The sequence below is a fragment of the Dermacentor variabilis genome, chromosome 7 (assembly GCF_050947875.1).
Source record: "Dermacentor variabilis isolate Ectoservices chromosome 7, ASM5094787v1, whole genome shotgun sequence".
In the NCBI taxonomy this organism is placed as follows: domain Eukaryota; kingdom Metazoa; phylum Arthropoda; class Arachnida; order Ixodida; family Ixodidae; genus Dermacentor; species Dermacentor variabilis.
The window spans coordinates 176,634,056-176,650,014 of record NC_134574.1 but is presented as its reverse complement, the minus strand read 5'-3'; the positions used below and the strand labels follow the sequence as shown (position 1 = coordinate 176,650,014).

Below are 15,959 nucleotides of genomic sequence, written 5' to 3'. Positions count from 1 at the left end.
GCACCTCGAGGGACACCCTGTCCATGTTCCGCGAGTTTTCTGCCGGGGATTGTCATCGTATGTGATGAGAAATGGTGTCCTGTACAAAAGAAATTTTGATCACAGCACAGAGAAATTTCTACTCGTCGTTCCTTCAGCATTACGATCCGAAATCTTGGAAGCCTGTCACGATGACCCATCAGCAGGACACCTCGGAGTGAGCAGAACGTTTGCCCGAATTCATGCTAAGTACTACTGGCCAAAGCTATTGACTCCAGTACAGCATTATGTACGAACATGTCGGGATTGCCAAAGACGCAAAACGCCCCCATTAAAACCCGCAGGCCTCCTTCAACCAATAGAACCCCCAGGAGCCCCGTTCGAACAAGTAGGAATGGACTTGCTCGGTCCCTTTCCCACATCGTCAGCAGGGAAACGATGGATCGTAGTAGCCACGGATTACCTAACTCATATGCCGAGACATCCTCTCTCATCAGTGCAACTGCTGTCGAAGTGGCTGAATTCTTTGTCACCAAGATAGTATTACGACACGGCGCCCCTGCAATTATTATCACGGACCGAGGAACTTCGTTCACAGCCGATTTGACGCAATCCATTATGAAACTGACTCATACCAGCCACAGGAAAACAACTGCCTATCACCCTCAAACAAATGGGCTAACCGAGCGATTGAACAGGACGCTGACCAATACGTTGTCAATTTACATAGACTTAGAGCAGCGTACATGGGACAAGATACTACCCTATGCAACATTCGCCTACAATACCGCATTGCAAGAGACCACTCAGGTAACGCCATTCCAGCCTGTTTTTGGTCGAACAGTTACTACACCCTTGGACGCAATGCTGCCTGTCAGCGACAGTACAGAACAGAACCCTGACATCAGCGACTTAACACAGAGGGCCGAAGAAGCACGTCAGCTGGCGCGACATCGCATTCAACAAAGGCAGCGCATCGACGCGGACCGATACAACCTGCGGCGAAGGGAAGTCGAGTATGCCCCAGGCGACAGAGTATGGGTGTGGACTCCCGTGCGGACGCGCGGCCTGTCCGAAAAGCTTTTGCGCCATTATTTCGGCCCTTACCGAGTACTTCGCCGCATCAGTCCCTTGAACTACGAAGTTACGCCAGAAGGACAAGTCAGCTCATCACGATGCCGGCGTCGCACGGAAACTGTACATGTGGTCAGACTGAAGCTATATTATGACAGGCAGTGAATATTCGACCAAACATCTATTCTGTGCCATATACCACTTTAGTATGGACAACAGCTTGTGAACAATTTAGTCGCTGTACGCATCGGGACGATGCGTTTTGGAGGGGGGATAATGACACAAGGCAGAAACATTTAAACAACGCGCGCAGGGTCATGCACCCCCTCAAGAGGACAACGGCGTATTGGAGAAAAAGACAACGAAATGATGGCACGTGTTTTCGCCGCACACACTTGCATCGTAGATGGCCGTTGTCAGCGTCTGTAAGAAGAAGAGGTGAAGCGACGCTCGAGATAGAAGAAGAAGGCATTCTTGATCTCCTTTTCAGAACGCGGCAGTCCTTTTTTATTTACCCCCAGGGCACAAGTTAGCCCACAATAAATAGTTGTGTCTGGACTCCCTTAATTGTTCGTTACAATATATATTCTTCGTAAACACTGGTGGCATTTACATTTTCTTGCCTGCTGCGCAGCAATAATGGTTAGAAGGAAAAGCACAGTTTGTGCAAACAATAAATTGTGCTGTCAGGTTTGTCATTTCACGAGAGAACATACTTCTACGGCTCACCACAAGACAAACTACAACTGCATGCTTTATCACGAGTTAAAGTTTGATTAACAGCGCAAGGACACCAGAGGGGACAGAAGAAAGAAAAGAGCACTGGGCGCGGGTTTGTCCAGATCATGGACCCAACCCATCACGGACGTGCTCACATAATGACACACTAAGGAGGATCCCGACTATATCTAGTTTTCAGCAAAATGTTTATACGAGGTGCAAAAATGTCTCTGTAGAAAGCTTTGTGTAACTTAGCACGGATTTGTTGGAAAAAAAAATGGGAAAACTAAAGGTGGAAAAAACAGTTTTAGGGCCAAACAATGAAATCTTCCTTACCTCAGTAAGGAAGCCTTCATTGCGGTGAGGCTACCTTATGTCACTCTGAAAGCTTCCTCACTGAGGGGCCCTCGGTGAAGGCTTCCTTAGTGCTTCCTCAGCATAAGGTAGCTCTAAAGCTACCTTCATGCGTCCTTACGCCGCTCCTGGCCCTGAACGAGCGCTTCACCTCACTGCTTAACCACGGGACCTTTGCTTGCGCATGCGCGCTGTCGCCCACCTGCAGAGAAGCGCGAACACGGTACGTCTTGCCAGGCATGTTCATTTCAGTCACGCGTGCGGCCTGAAAGCGTTGTTAGGCGTTGCTAGGCGTTGCACGACGCCGGCGTGCCAGCGTTGATGGAGCACATCAAGTTTTGCACTGTAATGCGCTACTTCTTTTAAAGTTTAGTAAACAAAACTAGAAGAAAGCGTCCACGCTTCTCTATATTAGCTCTTCAATTTAAAGATTGTGCGACGATACAACATTTTTTTATTGAATAATGGTGCTCGCATAAAGCTTTCAAGAGATAATCTCGAACCCAGGCATGCAGCAAACGCTCCTTACGTTAGGACAGGTGAAGGGAGCTTTCAGAGTACGCTTGCTTCCTCCATCGTTCCTTCGCTGTAAGGAGGCCTCACGTAAGGTTAGGAAGTGCTCGAAGGAAAGGAACGTTTCATTGTTTGGGCCATAGCCACTTGCAGATTTTGCAAACTCGAAGGCCTGTCACTCTAAAATTAATGCATTATACCCAGCGAAATTTTTTCAGGTAAATCTACACCACTACTACTATCGGCCCACAAAAAGTTGAATTTATTTCAGCTACAGTATGTTTTTGAGAAAACTGCCAAACATTTGTTTTTTGAGCAACTGCCTCTAACGGACCCAGTGGTTCTGGCACGTAAAACCTCACAATTTAATAATTAACGGACCCAGAAATCAGGGGTTCTTTTCGAGCCACTTAAGCCAAGGTGATGAAGCTGAAGAATATTCTGACAAATCTACAAATGTATCTCGCAAACTAAAGAAAAAGAATAGTACACAGCTACACCTCATAATTATTTCATTATAAAATCCCAAAAAAAGCCAATATTGCAAAAATAGTGAAAATTGCTTCTTTTAGAAATGTCCTAAAAATAATTATTGCCGACTCTCATAAAAATTCTACAGAATACCCACCCAACACTGGTGAATCCAGTACTGCAAAAACATGTTGCATTATCTTACTTTAAGTGAGAAAATTTAGCCTATTTTAAGACCTGTGTAACAGTCATTGCAGCAATGGGTTTCATCCTAATAATAAAATAAAAATCACTCATAATGAATCCTGAACTCATTCCATTTGTTGTGGTAAAGGAGAGCTACTCAGATTGTGTCTTTTTTGACTCTTTTAGCCATGAAATGAGCTGAGCTTGAGTTTCCAGGGCTCCTGCTTCTGTATTCCTACTACAGTGGCAAGGTAACAAGAGTGGGGACAGCAATTTTATTCTAGTTGGGGGAACCTATTTTTGGCATTGATCTCTAATTACATCTGCTATCCAAAAGGCTCCCCATCTACATGAACGAACCTTGTGAGAAAGCACGATAACGCTACTGAAGCAGATGAGCCAGCTGGGTAAGTTCAGATGAGGACAGTTGCAAAACAGGTCCCAAATATTTTTCATTTTCACTTAATTTTTTTTATCTGGCATAAAAATCCTTCTACAACACAGAACTGCTACTTTTCCAACATACATTTTTTTCACACACAAGAAATCTTAACTGAGACAAGGTGCAAGAGGTTCGTTATTGAGTTGCATGGCATAGAGAACACAGTTTTCTACATGTTAACCCTTTTACTCCACATCCATACCTTCTCTCACAAGGAATTAAGGTGAATTGAATTTAATAATCTAAGTGCAGTGCTGAAAAAAACAACAATTGTTCTTTTTTTAAAGGACAATGCAAAAATTAGGGGTTCTAGAAACAATTTTTATGGTAGTTTAAGGAAAAAAAAGATGCAACTTAAGTATTTTACATGCTTGTATGGAATGCATCTCACAGTCTGGCTTCTTTGGACAGGACGACAATATTCAGGTGATCCCAGCAGCATAAATAAAAGCTATGCCATTTAGCTAAGACCAACAAAGAAACAATCATGCTTGTCATTCGAGCGTTCTTGAGAGGTATTTCAGCGCATCAAATGAAACAATGCCATAGCGCTATGATAAGAGAAACATACAAAAATTGCACCATCAGCTATCACAGCTGTTAGTGAAAACCTCACTGTCTCACACTGCCCATGACCTGGCGCAACGTGTTGCTGTAGGGCTAATACTTGGGCAAAACATGCCTTCCCGACTGCCTTCCCGATATTACTGCTTGTGGATAGTGCAAGTAAACTCATTCAGAAATCCTAAACCTGAAGGTTCTTGCACTCTCACGTGACCTCCTCAAACCCCTTTCCCTTTCAACCCACATTGCGAATGATAAATTAATCAACCTCTATTAGCCTCAGGATAGCTTCTAAATAACCCTGCATTACGATAATGCTTGGGCTGCCTGTTCATTATTGTAACCAAGTCCAGCCACTGTATAGTGTGTTGCTTTATAAACAAAATCAGGATAAGTATGCCGTTGACCCCAATGATTACACCACTGAACAGTGAATCTGTTCAAAATTCCTAGTCTGCATTGAATACTTTTATTATCAATAGAATACAGCAACACATTTTTGCAGGATGTTCATCAAGAGATGGTCCTCAAGTAATTTTATAGAAGTTGGGAAGGTTCTATTTAAAGAATAAAAAACAGCTGCAAAACTTACTTGTTATGCCCCCTTTTTCTAATTTGCCTTCCAGTTTCAAGCAAAAGGAAGACATTGGTGAACACACTATTTTGTAATTTGCATAGCACTTAACAAACAATGGCGGAAAAAAAAGTTTGAACTCTTTATTTAAGACACCTTAAAGAACATGCAAATAAGCCTTTAACGTGTTCGTGTGTATTGTTGGGTGAAGATTATGTTAAATTCAGTCTGCCTTAACTCCATTTGGAAGGCGGTATAGATCTGGAGTAAGAACGTTAACATGTAAAAAACTGTGTTCTCTATACCACGCGTTTTGAAAGTATGTAGAATTTTCCAACTTGATAATGAGATCTTCGCACCTTGCCTCAGTCAAGATTTCTTGGGTGCGAAAAAAAAAAATGTTTCTTGGAACAGTAGTCGGAGTTTTGCAGTACGGAAAGATTGTTACGCCTAACAGAAAAATTTAAGTGAAAATGAAAAATGACCTGCTTACAACTGTCCTCATCCGAGCCTACCCAGCTAGCTCGTCCAATGCAGTGGTGCCATTTTGCTTTCCCTCCAGGCTGGTGCATCATTAATGTACACGGGGAGCATTCCAGATCACGCATAATTAGAGATCAATGTCAGAAATAGGCTCCCCCAACTAGTCTTAAAAAGCCTGCTGTACACACTCTCGTATGCTTGCTACCTCAACGTACCACAGTAGGAATACAGATGCAGGAGTCCTGTAAACTCAAGCTCAACTCATTTCATGGCTAAAAAGGGGCAAAAAAGACAATCTGAGTCACTCTTCTTTACTACAGCAAAAAGAATAAATTCATAATACAATGAATGCAATTTTTATTTGATTGTAAGAATGAGACATATCGTTGGGATGACCATACACGGGTCTTAAAATAGGCTCAATTTTCTCACTTAAAATAAAATAATGCAACATGTTTTTGCAGTACTAGATTTACTAGTCCTAGGTGCGTATTCTATAAAATTTTTATAATAATTGGCAATGAGTATATTTTTTTTAGGAATCTCTGAATTGTAAGAATTTTTTCTATTATTGCAGTTCTGGCATTTTATAAAGAAACACATTCATGGCATAGCTGCATACTTTTTTAGTTCGCGAGAGACCTTTTTAAAATTTGCCATAAATATTTTCAGGTTCATCGCCTTAGCTAACTGGCCCCAAAAAACAACCCTGATTTCGGGGTCAATCAGAGACAGTTACTCAAAAACCAAGGTTTGGAAATTTTGCAAGAACATACTGTGGGAGTAAAATTTAGCTCCTCGTGGGTCAATAGAGTGATAGGCCTTCAAATTTGTAAAATATGCAAATAATTAAAATGCTCTTTTCCACCTTTAGGGAAATATGAATTTTTAAAAAGAAATTCAGGCTAAGTTTTGCAAAACAACCACTGATTCCTGTCTACAGAGACATTTTCACACGTCACATAAAGATTTCGCTGAAAACTAAAAATAGTTGGGACCCCCACTCAGTCTGTACTTATCTGAACACAACCTCATTGAATATACAATATAGCACTTAATGCTTGCCTTAACCACCCAAATGTATTTCTCAAACGAATCATCACAGGAGGCCAATAAAGAGCAAATAAATGCCCCTATATTTTTTGTGTGCTGATTTCAAGTGTATAAATTGTGCAAATAACCTGCTTATTTACAAACATATTGCCCATTGTATGATGCGTTGCCACCACACAATATATAAAAGAAACCTCAAACCTTATTTCCACTGTTAAAATAGGTATGTCTTTCATTGCTAGTAAGGACCACATATTCTGGATGAATATGTAGTATTTTCTTTCTTTTCAAATGTGTTATGCTAGAGGAAGTTGTTCTATGCTTACTATATATAATGCACCATGCGGTAAGGCGAATCAGTTCTGTGGAAGAACGCAAGGTGGAGGAAGTACTCAAGAAAAGCAAAATTGTCATACACCCAAATGTGGCACGAAGCGACAAAGGAAGCCCATACAGGTTGCTCAGAAATAACGCTTCACAGTTGAGAAAAGTTATCCCAGACCAGGACGAATTTCTCCTAAACTGTGAAGCGTTACTTCGGAAAAGCCCATACGGGTTTGCTTTGTAGCTTTGTACGACGTACAGGTGGACAACAATTTTACCTTTCACCATGTGATAAGGGGTTAAATCTGTCCAATCGGGGGTTCTTTTTAGGTGCACCCAAGACACTGTACAGAAGCATTTCTTTTGCTTTGCACACCATCAGAATACGACCACTATGACTGGGAAACAAACCCATGACTTCATGCTCGATAGCAAAGTCCACTGCAGCGGGTGAATTAACCACATAAAACCAGCAGGCCTAGGAAGCGCAGGAAAGACTAGAAGAAAAGTTCTAGCTTTAATCAGTGTCTAATAATGTAGTACATAATTGTGTCTATCTTCCCTACCTTAATAAATGGGCTTAAATTCATCTTCTCACCAGGCAATCAATGAGAAACACGCACACACACATGCACGAGCAGCCCATGTACGCAAGGGAATCCCCCTCGAGAAATAACGCCACTTGTGTGCTGCGCTTCAGTGCTTATGGTTCAGCGCTACTGGTTCTTAATTCTAGAACATTCGCAATGTTTATCCAAAAAAGATAACTATGGTTCTTTTAAGCAACTACATTCATCTGTGTGACAGCTTTTTTTTCATTCTTTTCTTCTTTTTTTTGAGGGGGAAGAGGTTGTTTGCATGTGCCCATGTTTTCTCACTTTTCCTATGAACGACTGTGCTGAAATTCTAATCTTTCTCAAGTTACAAACTTGTGCAAAAACATTTTGTGCATTTTTTTATGAATGTTTATTAGCTTCGACAGAAAACACAAACCACCAAGAGGCAGTGTCATGCCACAACATGGGCTCACCAAAAACGCAGGCAAGGCTGGAGTTGACTAGCTCCTCATGGTGGCCGACCTGGCAGGCGCAGCTGTGGTTGTGACACGCATAGTGGCTCGCCCGATGACAGTCGCTGTCTGACTCACATGGGCTCCCTGTGGTTCCCGCTTGATGCACAGAACAAATGGAAATGTCAGTGGCTCACATCAAAGGAGAAAAACAAAAGGCTGCTTGGAAGTAACGACGGAGTACTGACACAGTATGTTAAAAGGCTTTCCATTTTGGGACCAAACAAAGGTCCAAGTCCTCTAAACCTTATCAAAAGTGATGGAAAGTGCCCACAGTGCCTTAAGTAATTTACTATATTACCTGTTTCTACAAGCCAGATTTGGTACCTGATATACCACAGCTTGCTCTGTTCCCGAGATCACTGTGGCTGCTACATACAAGCGAGACATGCTGCACAGTGCTCTTATTAATCCTTTTACGCTCAATGTCATCATGCCTAGCATTTACTACTAGGCATGAGCAAATTTTGCTGAATCAACATGTCACAATATTGTCAACACTCACACACCAGGTCCGGCATTTGGAAATCAGCCTTGGTATGAAATCAAAGTATCTTAACCCTTATAGTTGCCAAGTTTCAGCCTTTTATGCATGAGAAATGTGTGGTAGAATACTACTACTAAAAAATAAGTGTCAGCACACCTTCAACATGTGCATCAATAATTTTTCAGTAGAGCTAGTAAAATAAATTTATTGCACTGAGTACACATCAAATGTAATAAATTTCACTCGTTCTATCCCCACCAACACATGTCACAATGAGTAGAGCCCATCCCAGGGTAAAAAATGGTCGTCAAATGCTAATTTATGAGATACCAGGGACACTAAGCTTGCTTATCGAGGTAAATATTACTGTTGATAGTATGCTGAACTTTAATCTCTGCAAGTACCACGTTCAACACAGTTTGCGTTTTGCATTAAAAAGGCTTAATCCTTTGTTGCACCAAGGATTAGCTCTTGAAAACGCATTTGTTTTCAATTCTAACGAGTTACTTGCATACATACTATTATTTTACGTGTGATACGATGCTAAAATGATATACTTTCATTGTTTCTGCAATTTCAACCAATATTTCCAGATGATGTGAATAATTAAATGCCCTCACATATCAAAAGTGCTGAAAGTGTATCACCAATCATCATCTGTACCCGAGTATGATGAAATATGATCGGAAAACACACACACACACACACACACACTAATCTAAGTGGCCACTACTGCATAAGCTCTTGACTGATAGCACATGTACGCTAAGCAAAATGGGAACATATCTTGTGATGACCACTTTCAGCGATACTATCACCTTCGCGTGATGCAGTGGTCAACAAGTCAATAAGCACGTACTGAAAGCGATATCCCCGAAAGTGGCAGTCCAAGAATACATGCCAGGATGGCTGCATGACAGGAACAAACTATTAAATTTCATATTTAAGGTGCCAGAAACCATGCATGGGATGGTTCCCAAGTTTCACTAGGATGAAAAACATCCGCAGAAGCTGAAGGCACTTGCATGCAAGCTTCCACAGATTCACACTTCACACATTCACACTTCACACAGACATTTACGTGAATTCATTGGCAGACGTGAACCTATTTCATATGCTCCATGGTCAAAGAATGGTTCTTGAAGTTCATTGTTATAACTTGCAACATTTTCGGCTACAGCCTGTGTGCCAACAATGGTACAGCACTACCAAACACAAATTCGGCAGAACCTCTCTCAAGATTACAGTTGACGGTAATGCATTTAGCATTGAATCAATACAGCGACACAACGTACTGCCACTGCCGAAACAAGTCAGGTGTAAGGAATATCTGCAGCTGGACTCTTCTTTCACGCTTCCTTAAGAACACCCACCGCCATCTAGCACCACCGCTGCGAAGTCTTCATGTGGCTTCCGGACGGAATGCATAGTGTGCTAGGTGCATGCACATGCTTACAAATACATCACATGGTAACCAGTCTCCTATCTCGTGCCTTTCTCTGGGCATGCTGTGCCATCTAGTGGAGCTGCCTAGAAGTTGCAATGTGGCCTTTGAGACAAGAAGCGTGGCGCGCTGACAAGGCTGAGAATTGTTCCCTCGCTTGCTGCAGACCCCCTGGCACATACTCAGTGACCCAATTTGGCGAGAGGTTAATTGCAGAGTGGCTTATACCCAATGCATTCATGGCACAGCACGCTGCCATGAAACACATTCTTTGAAAAGCCGCACATAACCCTCATTTGTGGCGCTGCCTGCTAATGTGTCAGATTGCTGTCCTTGAGGAACCCTTGTGATGTGGGTTCTATTCCACTTAGCATTGTAATAATTTAAGGGATATTTTTCGACATTGTAGAGCAACACATTCCCAGAGGCACATACCTAGCTACCCAAGTTGGCGTCAAAGATTCATTGGCGAGCTGCACAGACCGAGCAGCACGTGGCCAGTGCTCCAAGTCAACGTCAGTTTGTTTGAACAGCGGCACCTACCCAGTCCCTCATGTTACAGTGACCCATGTCGACGTGAGAGGTTTACTAAAGGAGTGGAACATATGTACACATCGCCAAATAGTGACCCAAGTTGGTCCGATGATCGGTCTTCAACCCTCTTCCCTCAGCGCAGCAGCATTACCTGTTCAACCGTGATATACCAAGTGACCAAGGTAGGGGGGGGATACAGTTTGATACATACATACATACATACATACATACATACATACATACATACATACATACATACATACATGGCTAGCCCCCGGAAAGTGCGTGAAGTGCTCTATGAATGATAATGCATTATATATAACAAAGCTTCTATGGCCTCAAAATATGAATGCCATCACATGGGCACTAGGCTGTTTCAAGCTTCTATCCTAAGCTGAGCTTACTGTTGAAAATGAACGACACGTGCTACCCGTCAGCTATGCAGGCGACAACGAATAAGCTCTTCGCTCAAAATGCGACGCATTTCAACAAAGCTAGTCATCACAATACAATCCTCTCAGCATACATTTGTGGCACAAAACTATCTACAATAAACAGAGATATTTACCAACCTGGCGAAGATTGCAGTCCACGCAAGCTTTCATATAAAACACAACGTAACGAGACTGAACGTGAAGCTTCAAACTCGACAACTGTATCAGATAGCTTCATTACAGAGACATAGCGATGATAGATATAAATAAAACAGCTCAGACACGCAGAAGGAAATTTAAAAACAAACAATATGAAGCTTTTTTAAAGGCAAGGTAGGCAGAGTTTCATCAGTCGCTCCTCTACGCTACCATCACTACTAATAGAAATACACGGGGTAGGCAGAGTTTCATCAGTCGCTCCTCTACGCTACCATCACTACTAATAGAAATACACGGGTTTGCTGTGCAAACATTTCAAGACGCTCGAAAACGCTTTTGCCAAAGCAGCGCGTCTACAGCCGAACTCCTCCACAAGGCCACCGGCGACCAGAGACACCGAAGTGACACATCTGTTCACGAACGATGGCCTCGAGAACGGCCGAGACAGACTTCCTCCCAATGGAAGCAACAACGACGCGTCAATTCCCACGGAAATGTCTCGTCTTCGTACAACTTGACTCGTATGAGGGCTATTCACGCAACCAACCAAACCGAGCCGCAACACGCGCATGTTTACACCAAGTCTTGGCATTGTATGTGATCGGGCTCTGCGATTAGCCGGAGGACAACGGATTGCCATCCCGTACGTCGCTGACCTCGTAAACAACATAGGAGAGGCCTCAGTCGTCGGGGCCCGTTCAGAGTTTTTCGAGCAGAGTTTTCGCCCCCCCCCCCCACCCCCGCAAAGTCAAGCGAAGGATCGCCTAAATGCAGCTACGGCGGCGAAAAAAAAAAAAAAATAGCATTTTCGCTAAGTCCAAGGCACTATCGTCGCAACAGCAGAAAGTATAGCTGCTATCCCTAGTTGCTTAGCAAGTTTTTTTTTTTTTTTTTCTTCAGCGGGCTTACCTTGTGCTGATGACCTGAGAACATAGAGAACGAGGACGCTGTTGACGACAAAAAAATAAAATCTTGACATTTAAACGTTATAACAAGCGTTCCACTATCATAGTAACTTATGCTAACCGTACGGTGCCCCCCCTGTTAATACGCTGGGTCGATTCGAAAGAGCCCAGGCGCTGATTCGGCCAACCCGACCCTGTGCGAAACTGCGGCACAACATTCTACAAAACGGCAGAATTGCTTGACGCAAACGGAAGAAACGGCTGCTCCAAGTACTAGGTGGTACTAGCAAGATCAATGCATACGCGGCGCATTTATTTCTTGTGTCATTTCAAGAATATTTAAGTTCCTTAAGTTAACCGTATGTGCTGCCACCATGGTAGCCATGGAGGAAGAAAAAGATCGGAGGGACCGTACGGCAACGCGATTCAAGTCAAACCTTTCGGCCCAACCTGTGGCCGCACGTCAAACTGTCAAAGTGCGCTGTTTAATTTAGTGCTCCCGCTTTGCAGCTAGAGCAATGGCAGGGCAGCTGCACAAACGAGCACCGAATAAAAACTAAAATAAAAGCTCCACCACTGGAAAAGCTGGCGCCACCGTCGGCGTGACGTGCTAGGAGGGATCACGTGGACATAGCGGCCGCGTCGGCTGCTTCGGGAGCGCCGAAGCGAGCTGAAAACGAGAGTTTAAATTCTCTCGTACGCTGCGGTCCTCATTTAGTGGCGAGATTTCCCCGCTTCGAGTGTCTCCTTTACAACGCTTGAAAGCACTACAGTAGGTAGTGGCTGCCTTTGAAGGCGCACACATGGTAGGCTACTGCTCGGTGCCGCAATGCCGGACGTACGTAACGGAGGCCGATGTCAGCCTTCTTCACACGTAGGCGCAGGACAAGAAGCCGCGTGAAGCTTGGCTCGCGAACCATAAAACCGGCAAACAGTCATCGGCTACAACTAGAGTATCCAGCAAGCACAGACGCGAGGAAGATTTCTGCTACGGCGCCGTGTCTGTGATGTTCGGAAAACGCGCACTGAGACGCTCACCCGAAGTCCGCTGCCTGACTAATGTCATGACGGTTTGGTCTATGAACTTGTCGATGCTATAGATACTGGCAAGTTCAGTGGAGTGGAAAGGGAGCGGTAAGAAGCACATTAAAAAGAAAGCATGGCATATGGTCATGTTTGTGTTATGAATTAGTGCACTGGATTACAAAAAAGGAGCAGCGGGAAATCGCACGGTGAGAACACCGATAAGCATACAGTGTGACGCAACTCTAGAAATAATATTGAAAGGTAAAAGAATTTAGAAGAAAAAAAAAATTGGAGGACGCTTAAGCTTCGCCTTCAAGAGTGGAACGCGACAGCGTTCCCCTCGACCCGCCAAGCGGTATTGGGCTACGGCGCAGCGACTACGCGCCCCGCATCGGACGCGGTGAGCGTCGAGCAACGCAGCGTTCGGCGCGACAACGAAATGTGCGCCTCAGCAAGCGACGCACGCCTGAGCCTTAGAAACAGCTCGTTTCTAAGGTAACACCGCGTTCACTAGAGGCGCTTTTGTACCGCTTTGAAGCATCGAACTCGTGGCTCAGTAAGACGACTTCCGACCACCGAGCGTGACGGACGTGTGCTTCATGGGCTCCCAAGGAGCGGCTTTAGCGGCCCAGCCGGGCCGCGGTATCAGGAGCACTGAAATGCCTGCCCAGGATTATGAAATGGTTGTTCCTCATTTGCCATCAGGTTCGAGTGTTTTGAACACAGTATTTCTGCATGGTGATGTCACCGCCAGGCCATATCGCGTCGAGCATTTTCGCGACGCCCTAGCGCGTCTGTCATTGCTGCCGGATGTGGTTGCCCTTGGGGCATATCAGATGAACCACCTGTGGGCCGTTACTTTCAACAGCGAAGGAGCGAAGGCAAAGATTCTGCAGGCCGAAGCTTTCAATGTGAAAGACCACCGCTGCGTGGTTATTGATCCGACCAACCGAGGCGTCAGGCTGAAGCTGTTTTGGCTGCTCCACGGTGTGCAAGACGACGACGTGCGCGTGGCATTAGCAGCGTTCGGAAAAGTGACCGAAATGACCCGTGATAGATGGAAGGTTAAAGGCTGTGTCGACAAGGCTTCAACAACACGGTCGGTTACACTGAAATTGAAGGTGGGTGTTACCATCGAGGACTTGCCCCATCAGTTGCGCGTTGGTGAGGACGTTGCTCTCGTCCATGTTCCTGGTAGGGCTCCGCTCTGCCTTCGGTGCCGTGGAAAAGGACACATACGCCGTGAGTGTCGGGTGCCACGCTGCGGGCTATGCCGGCGTTTCGGCCACGATGAGAGCCAGTGCGTGCGTAGCTACGCTAATGTTGCGGGCCAGGCACGAAGTGATGAAGCGGCCGAACACATCATGGATGAAGCAGACGCGGTCGAAGCAACCCGCGGAAGTGGGGGAGATTATGCTATCAAGGAGTCAACATCCAAGGAAACCGCACCCGCACCCCTTGCAGATACCAGCCAAGCCGGTAAGGAACAAACCCAGCCGGCCGTCGCATCAAAGCCAGCGTTCCTTCCGGAAAAAGCGGATAGCGTGACTGCTGTAACCCTGGTTACGGCTGGGCAGCAGGGCGACAAACAGGAAGACGCCGATACCGAGATGCCCGCAGCGTCAAGTGTACCAGTGAAGCGGGCTCACGAAGATTCGGATAATCAGGAACCGAGATTGGTCGGTGAACGCGGCGAGGAGCCTCCGCCGAAGGCACCTTCAACGCGCCGCGGACCGTTCAAGCCCAAACCGAAACTGCCACCGGAACGCAGTACTGCGTCTGCTCTCCCTCCGCCTTAGCGGAGGCTTCTTTTGCCACAACGGTTGAAGCCCGGTCCTTGATCGGGTCAGTACTAAGCTCAAATGCCTTAATGGATGTGGATTCACTCTGTTTGATGTGTGAGTAGACTGATCGGCGTCTCCCTTTTGCTTAGATGGCTACCAACCTCACGTCCAGCCTGCGTGTTGCTACGCTTAATGTAAGGGGCCTGTCGGCGCGTAGAAGGCAACTGCAACTGAGCCGCCTTTTGCTAGAAAATGAAATAGATTTGCTCGCGGTTCAGGAAACTAAAATTGAAGACGAAGAACAAACAGACAGAATGGTAGCGGTCTATCGTAGCAGATACAGCGTTTGCGTATGTCATGCTGTTGGAAGAGCGGGGGGTTGCGTTATTTTTTTAAGAAATGGTATTGGTGCTGTCGATACTGTGTTCTCGTGTGAAAGTGGGCGTCTAGTAATGTGTGATTTTGAATCGGATGGAGTGGCTTGGAGAGCTGTGTGTGTATACGCTCCGAATGCAGTTGCTGAAAGGGCGAGTTTCTTCCGACAGGTGAAGCCTGTCCTGCTTACTGAAAGGCGAGTGATCTTGCTTGGTGATTTCAATTGCGTCTGTAGACCAGAGGATAGGACAACAAACCGTTCCTTTCGAGATCGGAGCGCCGAGTTACTTTCCGAAATTGTAGGTGAGCACGACCTTGAAGATGTAGGCTTGATATCGACGCATGAAGGCCAGGCAAAGTACACTCACTTTCAGGGAGGCAGTCATGCTAGATTGGACCGTATATATGTTCCTGTCGAATGTTCGCTGTCATGTTCTGACTACCAGACGACCTATGTCTCTTTTAGTGATCACTGTCTAGTCATGGTTACAATCGGTACGAAGAGAATAGCTGCGAAATTTAATTGGGACTTGTGGAAGTTTAATGATAAATTACTGGAAGATGAAGAGTACGTAACTAAAGTCAAGGATTATATAGCGAACATGCTGCGAAGTAACTCCGGAAGTTTTATGCAAGTATGGGAGCAGTTCAAATGTGATATTAAAAGAGCCGCTATTGATAGATCATGCGCGCTCCGGCGAAAAGAAAAACAACGAGTTAAAGAGCTGCAGAGTGCCCTAGATTTTATGCTAAGTACGGAGTGCTACGAGCCGGGATTGTTCACAAAAGAAATTAAAGAGACTAAAACTAAGCTCGAGGCAATAGACGAAGAAATGTACCGTGGCGAAGTGATAAGGGCGCGTAACGAGAAACTGTGGTCCGGAGAGACGCCCACCAAACGCGCGCTCAGTGATGAAAAAAGGCACGCTTTGTCGAAAGAGATAACGGAAATATGCTATCAAAACGAAATCACAAATCGAAGAGAAATAATCAAGCAGGCATTCG

General features: G+C 44.9%; 2 protein-coding genes across 3 annotated transcripts in view; one reads left to right on the top strand and one right to left on the bottom strand.

The window, feature by feature from the left end:
* The window catches only part of LOC142588534 (uncharacterized), a 121,169-nt gene extending 109,223 nt beyond the window's left edge, over positions 1 to 11,946 (bottom strand). The window contains exons 1-2 of one of the 2 annotated variants that reach the window (XM_075700373.1): positions 11,774 to 11,946; positions 7,768 to 7,905 (exon numbers count right to left, since the gene is read on the bottom strand). In XM_075700373.1, the coding sequence (XP_075556488.1) occupies positions 7,768 to 7,905; positions 11,774 to 11,843 (208 nt within the window). In that variant the 5' untranslated portion in view covers positions 11,844 to 11,946. Of the gene's footprint in view, positions 1 to 7,767; positions 7,906 to 10,843; positions 11,097 to 11,773 lie in introns of those variants that run through there. The other variant, XM_075700372.1, reaches the window with a different exon arrangement.
* Positions 11,947 to 13,186: 1,240 nt separating this feature from the next.
* Positions 13,187 to 15,784, top strand: LOC142588533 (uncharacterized). The gene has a single exon (XM_075700371.1). The coding sequence runs from the start codon at positions 13,395 to 13,397 to the stop codon at positions 14,592 to 14,594; it is 1,200 nt and encodes a 399-aa protein (XP_075556486.1). The 5' UTR covers positions 13,187 to 13,394; the 3' UTR covers positions 14,595 to 15,784.
* Positions 15,785 to 15,959: the final 175 nt, after the last annotated feature.

Coding starts and splice junctions, on each gene's coding strand:
- LOC142588533 (XM_075700371.1), top strand. CDS start 13,395: ATGGGCTCCCAAGGAGCGGCTTTAGCGGCCCAGCCGGGCCGCGGTATC.